Here is a 13,820-nt window from a genome sequence, read left to right as displayed (position 1 = left end):
GAGAACCACTGGTCTCAGTAAAGCTCTTTAAAAAAATCTTACTTTTTCTTTATCAATTAATTCTAAACAAATTTACGTTGCAATTGCAAATGACAAATATTGCAATTCATGTCTAAAAACCAAGGAGGAAAGGAAAGAGGAACAATGAACTAAATCAATGCAGGGCAATAGAGTATAGTCTGGATTTGTTATATAAAAAAAACAAGTGAAGAAACACATTTTAAGGTAAAGAGCTAACAATAAAAGTAATAAACCTGAAAGCAATTGCATGTTTGAGTTGTAGCCTGAAAATCAGTTGATGGTGAGCCAAAACTCTTTGCTCTGATTTACATGTATCAATGAGTGTAATGATATATATCAATTGTAGGAAGTCAGCACCCCCCCCCTGAGAATGAAATATTTTGAGGAATATTAGAAAGAGGCAGGATAAAATATTTCCCTTAAAGCAGTGGCCCCCAACCTTTTGGGAACCAGGGACCGGTTCTACGGAGAGAGGCTTTTCCATGGATAGGAAGGGTGTGGTTTTGCGTGCTGCCTGCATCCTACGGATGTGGCTTCACTTGTTTGCATGGATCGGTTTCTGGCATGCCGCGGACCGGTGCTGGTCCACAAATCGGGGGTTGGTGATCCCTGCCCTAAAGGAGAAATGCAGGGAAAAATCTGCCCCAGAAAGCTGCCCCAGTCTTCCTGCTGCAGGAAAGAGCCGAGTGTGGCGCAGCAGTTAGAGTGCAGTACTGCAGGCCACTTTAGCTGACTGTGTTCAGCAGGTCAGCGGTTCAAATCTCACCGGCTCAAGGTTGACTCAGCCTTCCATCCTTCCGGGGTAGTAAAATGAGGACCCAGATTGTTGGGGGCAATGTAAATATATAAATATACATTGCTTACTGGTGTACACCGCTTAGAGAGTGCTTGCACTTAAAGCGGTATATAAGTCTCATAAATAAATAAATAAACCTGAAGAGCTTGAAGTCTTTAGAATGGAGATTTTGTCTCCATTCAGAAAGATTGGGGCACTCTATTCATAAGCAAAGAGCAAACAGAGACTCCAGATAAACAACACAATTAGACAAGTCAAAAGTTGACAAGATTAGCTCAAACACCTAGGATTTGCATTTCCCCTTTTGCCTATAGAGCCATCCATGACCTCTACATGACCCCATAGGAATCTAGCAACAGCCATTAAAATATTAAAGGACACATTCATACATAGGTCAAAGTACATTTCACAATAGGCATCTCAAACACAAAGCCCCGAAGAATATATAAAAACCCACCTACTATCAACTCCATTTTGTCAGTTGTCCCGGGACTGCATGCTATTGCTGGTTCTGCTCATCAATAAAAAGACCTTCTTGCTTAAGCAGCCTCCATTTTATTTCCAGCTTGGAACTGGACCCGATTTTTCTTCCAACACAACATATCAATGATATATTATAGTAATATAGATCACTGTATATATAGATATATATTGAAATACAGTATATACATTGAGCCAATTTGGTCTAGTGGTTAAAGTACCAGACAAGAAATCAGGAGACTGTGATAAAAGTCAGCTGGATGGTTTTGGGCCAGTCACGCGCTCTTAGCCCAACTCACCTTGCATGGTTGTGGTTATTGTGAGGAAAATAGGAGAAGGAAGAAGTGTTAGACATGTTTGCCACCTTGAGCTGTTTATACCAGTGGTTCTCAACCTGTGGGTCGGGACCCCATTTGGGGTCGAACGACCATTTCACGGAAGTCGCCAAACAAGGCTATCTGCCATTTTTCCCCCTTTTCTTTGGCCACGCCCCTGGCACCCGGTGATGTATAAGTGGTTGGGGGTCACCACAACATGGGGAACTGTATTATGGGGTCGCGGCATTAGAAAGGTTGAGAACCACTGGTTTATATAAATAATAAAGGCAAGTTATAAAATAAATAATTACAACAGAAATATTTGACAATCTGAGTCCTTTCTGAGTCCTTTAGAACAGAGGTCCCCAAACTTTTGGGCATCAGGGACCGGTTCCATGGAGAGAGGTTTTTTTGCAGACTAGAGGGGGTGTGGTTTTGCATGTTGCCTGCATCTTGCAGATGGGGCTTCACTTTCTGGCATGCCACGGACCAGTACCAGTCCACGGACCGGGGGGTTGGGGATCCCTGCTTTAGAATGATAGAATTTGTAGGACCCTCCTTCTACAAATAAATACAGTCATAACAGAGAGATGTGGACCATCCAATGGCCACCTCATTCGTTCTGTGTATTTTGGAGCCCTGTGTCAGCCTCCATTTCAAGCAGGAAAACACTGTCATATAACATCAGCACACACAGAGACAAAAAAAGATGTAAATCAGCATCTTGGAAATGCTCCTCACAGTAGTCAAATCTTTTTTTTTTTTCCTTTAAGGGCTCCCACTTCAATCTAGTATACCTAGATTGAAAAACATCTGTAAAAGGGAAACAAAAATCTTATTTCTTGATAAAACTGGTCTGTAATGACTAGGAGTTTCCATTACTTCATTGGATGCACATGTGCAGCCTTGTAGGCTATTTCTGTCCCTCATTATCTTCTCTTGGTTTGTTTGTTTTTAGGAAGTAAATTACTGCCTTTCCCAAAGAAGCTTCACTGTCCTAGGAGATTAGTTACATATATTCATAAATAATGTTGCTTAGTTTTAAATAAGGGTCAAGGAAGGGCATTTTGATGTGGATTCTTTGGTTATGGATTATCTTATACCATTATCTCTCTTGTGCAGCAGAGCTGATGTATTTCTGGTTCAAATAAAGCATAATCTAGAATGGCAGAAAGGCCATCTTTGAATCCCTGAAGCTTTGCAGAGTCTCTGGATAGGTCAATTTCCCATGAGGTGCAAATTGTTTCATTTTTCCTTTGAGCTCATGGCTGGAGAATAATCTCATCCACCTACTGCTATAGCATCATTTCAATGGATCAACAATGCCTTGTTGGTTTCACCTTACAACTTTATTGGGATAGAGGTTTACCAAGGAAATGCATACAATGTGAACTATTAATGGGCCTTGAATGCTGATCCATGCGCTTTCTTATTGGATAGCCAGTAGGAAGAAAAATGGTCTATTCGTGCAGATCTTGGCCTTTCAAGTTTAGCTACAATAAACACAATTGCTGGTCAGCTTCAACTGCTTGAGAGATAGGTGAAGGAATAGTGTTGGTGATGTGGAAATGCTCTAAATTTATGAGGATACAATGATTACATTAGTTAAAAAAAAAACCCTACCTGCTATTTATTTTGGGGAGTCCTGTCAAATGTGGAAGATAGTTATCTGCTTGTGTTTAGAATTACGTTGCTGGTTATAATTGCAGGATATAAAAGTCAAACATGCAGATTCTTGGACAAGTTTAGGTAAGATGGTGACTGCTCCAATCTCGGTCAGATCCTCCAATGAAAGCTTCAAACAGTTCCAAAAAGCTGCACTGGAAAAAGAAGAAAGCGAGTGGGCAAAGGAACGAAAAAGACGATTGGAACAAGCAGAGAGGAAGTTGAGAAAACATCCTCAGGAAAAAGAAAGGTTGGCAATTCCATAGAATTAAACTGAAAGGCTTTATTTCACAGTCTGTTCACTGACTTTGCAGCAAGTGGTTTCTAGCTGCCTTGTTCTGTAATAGCTCTTGTGTGAGAGAAAATATTTAAAGTCAATTGCAAAAGAGGACTTGCTTGCCAAACAGCAAATGTTCAGAATTAGCCTCCATTTCTAAATACGACTGGGTTTATACAGAGCAGAGCAGAATGATGATTGTGGAAATAATCACTCAAGCTGATGAAAATGTGAGACAGCTTCACTGATAATAAATATAGAAGCACCCACCACGTTTTCACACTATCCTCTGGAATAATCTGTGGGATCAAGACTGACAAGACAAAAGGTCCTTCCAAACTTTTAATAATAATAATAGTAGTAGTAGTAGTAAAGTTGGAAGGCACCTTGGAGGTCATCTAGTCCAACCCCCTGCTCAGGCAGGAAACCTTATACCATTTCAGACAAATGGCTGTCCAGTCTCTTCTTAAAAACTTCCAGTGTTGGCGCATTTACCATTTCTGGAGGCAGGTTGTTCCACTGGTTAATTGTTCTAACTGTCAGGAAGTTTCTCCTTAGTTCTAGGTTGCTTCTCTCTTTGGTTAGTTTCCATCCATTGCTTCTTGTCCTGCCTTCAGGCACTTTGAAAAATAGCTTGACTCCCTCTTCTCTGTGGCAGCTCCTGAGGTATTGGAATACTGCTATCATGTCCCCCCTCGTCCTTCTCTTCGTTAAACTAGACATACCCAATTCCAGCAACCGTTCCTTATATGCTTTAGCCTCCAGTCCCCTAATCATCTTTGTTGCTCTTCTCTGTACTCTTTCTAGAGTTTCAACATCTTAAATTTAAATACTGTTTGAATTGGTGAATTGATGTCATCATGCACTTGACTTGCTCTCCCCAATTCGTTTGTAAAAAAACAAACAAAACTCATGCTCTGAGTTTCCTTGACTAAAACAAATTGCCTATCCTATGATTTTTGACTCAGAAATTTAATGGGCTTCCAGAGAATTAACTCTTTATCATCCTTAGTAGCATAGAATCGTTCTCCAACTGTGGTAATGTGAGTCTGACACAAGCATTTGTTTGAGACTCAAAGAAGCAAACTACTCATTAATAATGCATACTTAACATTGTCATCTTTTAATTGGGAACAAGCAATGGTACCCTGAGTTATGCTGCTGAGCCAGACTGAACTCTTAGGGGTTCTCCCCTTGCTCTCATTGTATAGTTCCTGGATTACTTACCATCTGATGAATGATGAAGTGCTTTAACAATATTTAATTTGTTTTAGCTTCCTGAAACCATGAACAGGCATTCTCCCCATAATCAATTCATTATACATTTGTTATGTTTGTCATTATTCATGGTAACTGTGTTTCCTTCCTGAGGAAAAGGTGCTAGATAGCAACTCTTCAGGGCCTGCTCTGCCCAGGTAATCACAATTCATGAACAAAACAAGATTTTCTGTGCAAGGGCAAAAGCAATGTCTCTATATTTGTCAACAGTCACTTCAGCAATTCAGAAAATTTTACTACATCTTTATTTCCATTTCCAGGATATTTTGGGAGGGTGAGAGAGCTTGCATTAATGTTATTGCTTTGCTCCACTTGGCATATGGTGGTGGATGCATCCAGCGTGCTGATTTTTAAGGCATCCCATCCTCCACTGTCGTGACAATGGGCAAATCACCGTACTAAATCACTGCTGATTGTAAGCAATGAATACCCTGTGTGTGTTTGTTCACTCAAATGTAAAGCTTGCATGTCCGACTTCCTACACAAAAGTTGTTGATTATTTTTCTTTAGAAACAGTAGAGAGATGGATTTGAGATCCACAGCAGTAAAAGAAGGTGGTCCCATTCCAAATATAGCAGGATCTGGAAGAGAGCAATCACATTCAATACCAAATCTTGTCATAGACCGTAATTTGGCAAGAAAAATGGAGCAAGAGCGCAGAAGAAGAGAAGCGGTAAGCCACCGATATCAGCTTAAAGCACGGTTTCTTGATCTTGGCAGCTTGAAGATGTGTGGGTTTCAACTCCCAGAATTCCCCAGCCAGGCTGGGAGTTGAAGTCTCAACATCTTCCAGCTGCCAAGGTTGAAAAATGCTGGCTTAAAGAATGCTGGTTCCCTAACACAATGAAAGAGCTAAAGATCAGCTTCATTTATTTGGAATGAAGTCAACAGAAGTTTATTGGTTTAAATTGTCTGAAGAACCAGCTTAGAAATTGAGGCTGAAGAAGGTTGAGGGATCAATTTTTTTGCCTGACCTCAGCTGTTTCTTTTCCTTTGCCCTCAATTAATTGTAAGAATGCAGCTTGCAATGGGCCATTGAAAACCATAGCTCTCAATTCTAAATCAATTCTAAAATTATTGTGTATCCACAACTTTATTGTTATTTTCCCACGTTTGCTTTTTATATCTGACAGGTTCGTTGCATTATTGCCCAGAATCCAATTCTACTGAATCCAGCAGCATTTACTCCAAATTAAGTGTCTTTTTCCCCTTTTCTTCCTTGTTGTTGTTTTTAATAGTTGAAAAGCACCATTGACATGAATTTTCAAAGTGATGTTATGGCAACGTTTGAAGAAACTCTGCAGTGAAATGGAGATGGATGATTGCGTTACTTTGCAGCTCTTCAAAAACTGGTTATAGATTGCAGAAACTATTCTGAAAAAATGATCCCCGATATTGGGAATACCACTATTTTTTTTGAAGAGCTAGTGTATGAATATAATTTCAGTTTTATAAAATTACATTTGCTTATTAAAATCAAAAAAGCCCATGCAAACTTCCAAGGCATAATTGGTCAGCCCTTCTAAGGAAGTTTTCTGAATATTGCCATACAAAAACAATACATTTTGAAATGTGTTTCAACAACATTACAATCAACCCCAATTTTTATTTTGGGAAGTGAAGAATTTAAGGAAAAGTATTGATCTGAGGGCTCAAAACTACCATTTAAATACATGTAGAACACATATGAAGGTAAATATAATTTTGGGGGAAAATACTTAAACTCTGGAAAGTAAGTGATGTTTCGCATCTCCATTATATATTGTACTTATAAATGCATTTTTGTTATGCTTAACATTTTAATAAGGATACCTGAAGGTTAATTTTTGTCTAATTTTGATTTTTAGCTAATATGGTTGTTGATTTTTTTTAAGTGGCAGTTTAACATTATTTTTAGTTCATTTAGAGCTCAAATCTATCTGACTTGAAAAAGATAAATCCTTTTTTTTTCTTAGTAAAATCTGGAAGTGAATTGTCATTTTGTGTTCCCTGTGGTTTAAATTTTTATTTTTGTCTTGAATGCAATCTTGCTTTATTTGATAACAAAGAGCATTTATATTTACAGCTTTCATATGACAATAAAATAAGTTTTCATACTGGAGTTAAATTATTAATTTTGAACCTTACAGATTATTTTGCTATTTATGATATACCTAAATTAGTATTCTTTGCCAGAAAGTTTCTGAAATGCTTAGATCACAGTTTAGCCCTTTTATTCTGAACTGCCATTCAAAATAGATTGGTTAATCATAACAATAATTAATAAAACAGTAGTGTGGCAATTTAAAAACTTAGCAGATACTCATTCTAGCATAAATATTTATTGAAGTTAAATATGTGGAATATTAATCTCAGCTTTCTGAGTAGAACAATAAAGAAGTCAGTATAAAATAAAATACAGGAAATAGTTATAATTACATAATTGATCATTGGTATTCATGAAACAGGCATTCTTGCATTGGTAATCATAGGGTTGGAAGAACTGTTAATTTCTATTTAATCCAGAGGAAACGGACAGTTGAAATCATTGTAATTCTTTTGCTCAAGAATGACCCCCCCCATAATATAAATAAGAAATACCCACTGATCTGAGTAAATTCATATTAAGTCATAGAAAAGTCATAGAGATCCAGAAAGGAGGGTGTTGATATGGACAGGCACACATTTCTGTAAATCATTCTAATTTGCTCAGCAAACTATGTTTGAGCATCTTGGGAATTGATACTCCATTTCTGATCTTAGGATCTGGGATCACATTTATTCTTCTGTGGAAACTGTCTGAGGTAACCTACTGTTGGCAAATGTACTGTATGAATCTCTGATATGGTGAATAATTTTATTAGCAATCCCTGCAATAATAGGCGTAGACTTTTTTATTAGATTTTTACTATTTATTATTTTATAAGTAACTCAAGGCAATGAACATACTTTTCTTCCATCTCTCCTTCCTCCTTCTATTTTCTCCACAACAATCCTGTCAGATGGATTAGGTTGAGAGAGAGGATCTGGCCCAAGTCACCAATCCAGCTTTCATGCCTAAAGCTGGACACCTTCTCCTCGTTTCTAGGCTTAACCTTAACCACTACACCAAACTGGCTCTCTATATACAGTATATCAACATATTGTGGTCAATTATTGCTTGCTCTATATGGAGCAACTGCCACTCAACTAATACAAGCCTTTCTAAGAAAGCAAGATCTAGGATATAAATCAGTGTTGATTCAATTAGGTAATTTAAGAATTGTAGATGACACCAAGTTGAACCTGTTACGTTTTCTTCTAATTATAATATAGAATATTATTTAACTAGGCTGAATTATTATACCTTAATAATCTATTTTTACTTCAATGTTTGGTTCTGTTTGGAAAATGTCTTGAGTTAACCCTGCTAGCCTTCGGCCCAAGTCTGAACAGACACAGCATAATCACAGCGTACGGTCGCAGGAAGGCCTTCTAATCTCCAATGTTTCTTTCATGTTAGTTGCCCTAAAGTTGGAGAAATTTTGTGGAATGTCATTCCATGAAGTTCAAGGAAAGGACTGCTGCCAATAGGAAAAAAAATTGACAATGAACTCTGCTACAACTTTAACCTTCTCAATTGAAAATCATCCTTTCAAACAAATGTATAAATCCTTGTTCATGGAATTATGCAGCAGTTGTCCAAATGAATTCAGAGACACTAACACAAACTTGTATATAAATATATTTAATATTCAAATTTACAGCAGTCTTTGTTATCATCCAATAAGAAACAACACAAGATAGTCAAGGACACAGGAACATCATGAGGTAAATTAAAGAGTGAGATATATTTCCAATGTAATCTACCGAATCCCCTGCATGGATTGCTCCTGTGACTATGTAAGACAAATGGGGAGGAAGCTAATCACCAGATTGCAAGAACACAAATGAGCAGTCAGACGAAGAGATCCAAACTCATTGGTAGCCTCACATTGCAATGCAAAAGGACATACATTTAATTTCACAGCAACTAAGATCATTGGCCATGCAGGTACAAAGATAGCCAGGAAAATGATTGAAACATGGGAAAGAGGCCCCTTGTCAGTTAACAAGAGTGCTGATTTACCACCAGCTTATCAAGTACTTAGGAGCTGAGGGGTTGGCAGCAAAAAGAAACGACAGCCAATCGCCAGCCATCCACACCAATCAGCCAATAGGAAGGCACCACATAAACCAGACTTACAGAACAGTCCAAAGTATGTATAGAGAGAAGATCCCTGAAGATGAGCTCCAGCATAAGTACAAAAGCTCGGAAGAGTAAATTTCTGGTCCCGGTGACTGACCCAGATTCGATCTCAAACAGTATAACAGAATACACACAAGAAAAAAGGAGGGAAAGGGGGGGAAACTCCCCCTTTATACCTACAGCAACTAATCGTAGCGTAAATTGCATCATGCATGAGCCAGCACTCTCTAATCAACTACAACTGTGTGTTCTGACCTATTGTATACTTCACTGTTCCAGCTACTAAATTCAATATCCTAACAATCCTCTAGTCTTCATCATATGCAGATTTTAAATGCTTGCAGTGTGTTATAGGTTTGTTTGCAGATTTTGGTATCTAAGCACAGAAAAGGTCAGTCCAATTCTCTACTTCAAATTTTCCAACTGATGAACGCGCGGCCCCTGGAGTTTTCTATATTCTATGGGCTAATTAACAGCCTTTCTCCTTCCTTCACAAAAAGATAAGCATGTAAGCTTCTCCGTCCCTCCTTATGCACACGATTCATGCATTCCTCTATTGGTTTGCAAACCACTGCTTCAGACTGCAAGGAAAGATTGATTTTTGAAAGTATTAACAAAAACACTTGTTGTTTATTGCGAAGTCGTGTCCGACCCATTGCGACCCCATGGACAACGTTCCTCCAGGTCTTCCTGTCCTCTACCATCTTCTGGAGTCCATTTAAGTTCATGCCTACTACTTCAGTGACTCCATCCAGCCACCTCATTCTCTGTCATCCCTTTCTTCTATTGCCTTCAATCTTTCCCAGCATTAGGCTCTTCTCCAGTGAGTCCTTCCTTCTCATTAGGCCAAAGTACTTGAGTTTCAACTTCAGGATCTGGCCTTCTAAAGAGCAGTCGGGGTTGATCTCTTCTAGGACTGACCGGTTAGAAAAACACTAATAATCTGCAATGTCTTCCGGTCATCATAATATCAGATCAACCCTGCTTTACCTTTACAGTTTATAGTCATGCAACAACTCCCTCCTTTTGCTGTGAGAAACAAATTTTACCTGTGCCCTTCTCCCAGCAAAATGAGAGTTGTTGCATGGCTATAAATCAGCATGCAAGAAAAATTGCATTTGATTGCTTTTTTTTTTTCCCAAGCTGCGACTGATGCAAAGCATCTAGGGAGGCACATAATTTTAAAGCTGATAGATCTTCAACTGGTCCAGAATATAGCAACATGCACAGTAATAGGGTGGGGGAGCTAAATTTTTCCCATAAAACACCTCTGTTGCGTTAGCTGCATTGCCTTCTAGTTTCTTTCCGGGTGCAATTCAAGGTGCTGGTTATACCTTTAAAGCCCTACATGGCACATGGCCAAGCTATCTGCAGGACCACCTTTCCCTAAGGACATCTACCCATCCCACAGGTCAGATAGGGTGGGCATTCTTCTAGTACAGGGGTGTCAAACTTGCAACGTCATGTGATGTGTCGCAACATATCCTAACTTTTTTTCCATTGCCGGCAATGGGGTGGGCACGGTTTTGGCATGATGCATCCGTCCCGCGGGCTGGCAGTTTGACACCCCTGTTCTAGTACCTTCCCCTAGATATTGCCATCTGATGGAAATTAAGAAATGTCCTTTTCCAAGGCAGCAGCTCCCCTATGAAACACTCTGCCACTTGAAGTTCAGCAGGCCTTACTCCCTTCTTCCCTAAGGCTTTGAAGACCTGGCTTTTCTAATCAAAGGTTGCAAGATTAGATGATTGCGCAGTAGAACTGATAGGTCCCAGATTTTTTAAAAATTTTAACTGGTTGAGTTTCATAGTTATAAAATGATTTTATATATCTTTTAATTTTGGATTGGGAGCCGCCCAGAGTTGGTTGGCTGCATAAATGTTTTAAATAAATTTAAAAAATAAATAAATTTCTACCATATGAAAACAAATTCTCTGAAATACTGGTTACTTGAGAAGCAAGTTTTATCCATCTCTGAAGCCAGAGATTGATGAGGAAGTAAGAGATTTGGGAAGCTTGCAACACGTTCAGCCATGGAATGTAGCTGAGAATGGGTGATCAACAATAGAGATGGGGAAGACTATTGGTGAACGAGGATGTTTTATGTTTACAGCAACTTTGAAAACCAGGAAGCTTCTGTAGCTTAGAGTCAACCACATGTGTGCGTGTGATGGTCAAGTTAAGGAACTATGAAATGGGGGTGAATGGGCAGACAATTATGATTAATCGGGGTGGAGAATCACGGCTTTCCATATATTACTGAATAATGATGTCCAGGACCTTTCATTTTGAGCTATGGTGGCTGGATCTGCCAGGAGTAGCAATTCAATATCTGGAGAGTTATAGGTCCTTCAACCCTGGACTATAAATACATCACTAAGGAGAGTGATGAAACAGCACTCACCATTATCTCACTGTGCTCTGCTACTCTAAGCTGTTTTTCTCCCAGCCTGGCTCATTTTTGGTATCTGAAGCAGAAAGCATGCTGTCTCCTGCAAGATCACTCCCACTTAAAAACAAAATTGTTATTGTTCAGTAGTTTCTTTCAGCTGAATCTTGCAATCTAGAGGTGAAGAAAATGACATGGTTTCATTCAGGAACATCATCTCTCTTGCTCTCTTCCTTTTTAATAGTTGTCCTGTCTGGAGGAAGGAAGGAAGAAGTATAGTAGTTGCTAGGCAACCATTGCCATTCTTCTACTATCACCAAAGCTGGAGGCAGGGAATGTCAGCAATGATTAAATGGCACTTGTGTTTACAGCTATCAGAATCAGATTGCACAATTCAAACACCCATAGAGGAAGTTGCTCCCATCTAGTGGTGGTCTGGATTTTTGCAGCCCAGATCTGGTAGCCCTGCTCCTATCTCCCCATCCCATAATCTGTTGCTTATTTATTTATTTATTTAATTTAATTACTTACTTATTTACTTAGCATCTCTCCTACTTTCCAGGAAATAAATATATCCTGCTAAAATTCTGCACAGATAAAATTCAGCTAGTTCAACTCATATAGCTTAAAAAAAAAGGATGCAAAGTTAATATTGGGGGGAAAACGTGCTTTAATCTCACCTTGTCCCTAAGACATGATATTGCCATGACACTCAAAGCAGTAAAAGAGAAAGTAAGGAAGAAGATTGCAATATTTTTTTTCTTGATGCTTATGGAAATCAAAGTAACTAGCCTATTTTTAAAGACGAAATCCAGACTACATAGAAGCCACTTACACTTTAGCTAAATATATTGCCAATCAATTTTGTAATGTATGAAAATGTTGCTTGAATATATCAGAGTGTGAGGAAATATGTTATAAGTAGCCCTTTTTTAATGTTCATTCAGCGACCATTCAGAGTTACAATGGCACTGAACAAAGGGTACTTGATCAGAGATCCTTGTAGATGTTGCCATCACAGCATCCCTATAGTCATGTAATTGCAATTTGGCCACTTGGCAATTGGCTCATAATTATGATGTTGCACCATTCTCACATGATCACAATTTGCAATCTTCCCTGCTGGCTTCCCACCAACAGTGAATGGTGAAGCCAGCAATAGGTTGCAAAGAGTAATCATGTGACTAGGGCAGGGAGTCTTCAAACTTGGCCCTTTTATGACGTGTACTTCAACTCCCAGAATTCCTCAGCCAGCGTGCCTGGCTAAGAAATTTTGGGAGTTGAAGTACACGAGTCATAAAAGGGCCAAGTTTGAAGATCCCTGGACTAGGGGACACTGGGACTGCACAGGATCTGCTGAATGATGGCAACATGGACGGCCAGAACTGCCAGAACAGACACATAATATTATGTCTTACCACCACCTCACTTAGCAATGAAGCTCCCAGTCCGAATTATGTTTGGTAAGTGAGAATTACCTGTATTTCTCATCAAGGTTTTGATTTCTGCCTCTAGTTGTTCAGTATATCCAGCATACTATAGAATCAGGCAGGCAGGCAGGCAGACAAACGAGTCACCCTGCCACTGCGTTTCACCTCTGGTATCAGGAACTAATCAGTATTTTCAACTTGGTCCCCCTAAATTAAAATGGAAGTATAATAATTATGGCTGCAGTGTTTTCTGACACATCTAGAGGTTGGAAGACTTCTCTTTTAATTGAACCCTTTCAATTTCTTAATTTTTTAATCGAACTCCAGTATCAAGTGGTCACAGGGTCCCTGTCCTGCTTTCCAACACTACTAAAGTGACTTTTAAAAAAAACCATCCGACTCATCTATACTTCCTTCCAAGCTACAAATTTTTAAATTTTCCTGCAGCTTTGCTCCATTTTATTTCCCTGGTCCTCAAACTTCAACAGAACAAAACAGAATAACAGAATTTGAAGGGACCTTGGAAGTCTTCTAGTGCAACCTCTGATCAAGCAAAAGCTTCACCAGACTCTGATTTGCATGCTACTGCTTGAACACAGAGAGCTGATTCAGTTAATGTTTGGCTTGTATTAACTTATGTTTTTAGTATACATGTATTTATCTTTTATGATTGTAAGCCACCTAGAGTTACTATGTGATAAGAATGGCATCCACTAAATGTTGCATGTATACGTACATATATACGTAGAAACAAAGAGCTATGTTCTGCAGACTTTTCTGTTCAATCCTGTTCGATTCTCAGAGACTGTCTGGATTAGCCCTCTCAATTTTCTTGGCAAGGAGTTTCAGAAGTGGTTTGCCACTGTGTACTTCCTAGGGCTGAGAGAAAGTGACTGGCCCATAGGCAGTCGGCTCGTTTTTGAGCCCAAAGCGGGCCTAGAACTTCACTGGCTCCCGGTT

General features: G+C 39.0%; 1 protein-coding gene across 2 annotated transcripts in view; it reads left to right on the top strand.

Annotated features, from left to right (window-relative positions):
- The window catches only part of BRDT (bromodomain testis associated), a 50,928-nt gene extending 44,026 nt beyond the window's left edge, over positions 1-6,902 (top strand). For both annotated transcript variants that reach the window (XM_039343501.1, XM_039343502.1), the window contains 3 exons: positions 3,324-3,529; positions 5,345-5,507; positions 6,073-6,902. In XM_039343501.1, coding sequence (XP_039199435.1) covers positions 3,324-3,529; positions 5,345-5,507; positions 6,073-6,141 — 438 coding nt within the window. In that variant the 3' untranslated portion in view covers positions 6,142-6,902. The remainder of the gene's footprint in view (positions 1-3,323; positions 3,530-5,344; positions 5,508-6,072) is intronic.
- The last annotated feature ends 6,918 nt before the right edge of the window (positions 6,903-13,820 follow it).

This window comes from Crotalus tigris, unplaced genomic scaffold (assembly GCF_016545835.1).
Source record: "Crotalus tigris isolate CLP2741 ecotype Arizona unplaced genomic scaffold, ASM1654583v1 scf7180000017857.1083437, whole genome shotgun sequence".
Taxonomy (NCBI): Eukaryota; Metazoa; Chordata; class Lepidosauria; order Squamata; family Viperidae; genus Crotalus; species Crotalus tigris.
The sequence above is the reverse complement of the archived record's forward strand: the minus strand, read 5'-3'. Positions and strand labels throughout refer to the sequence as shown.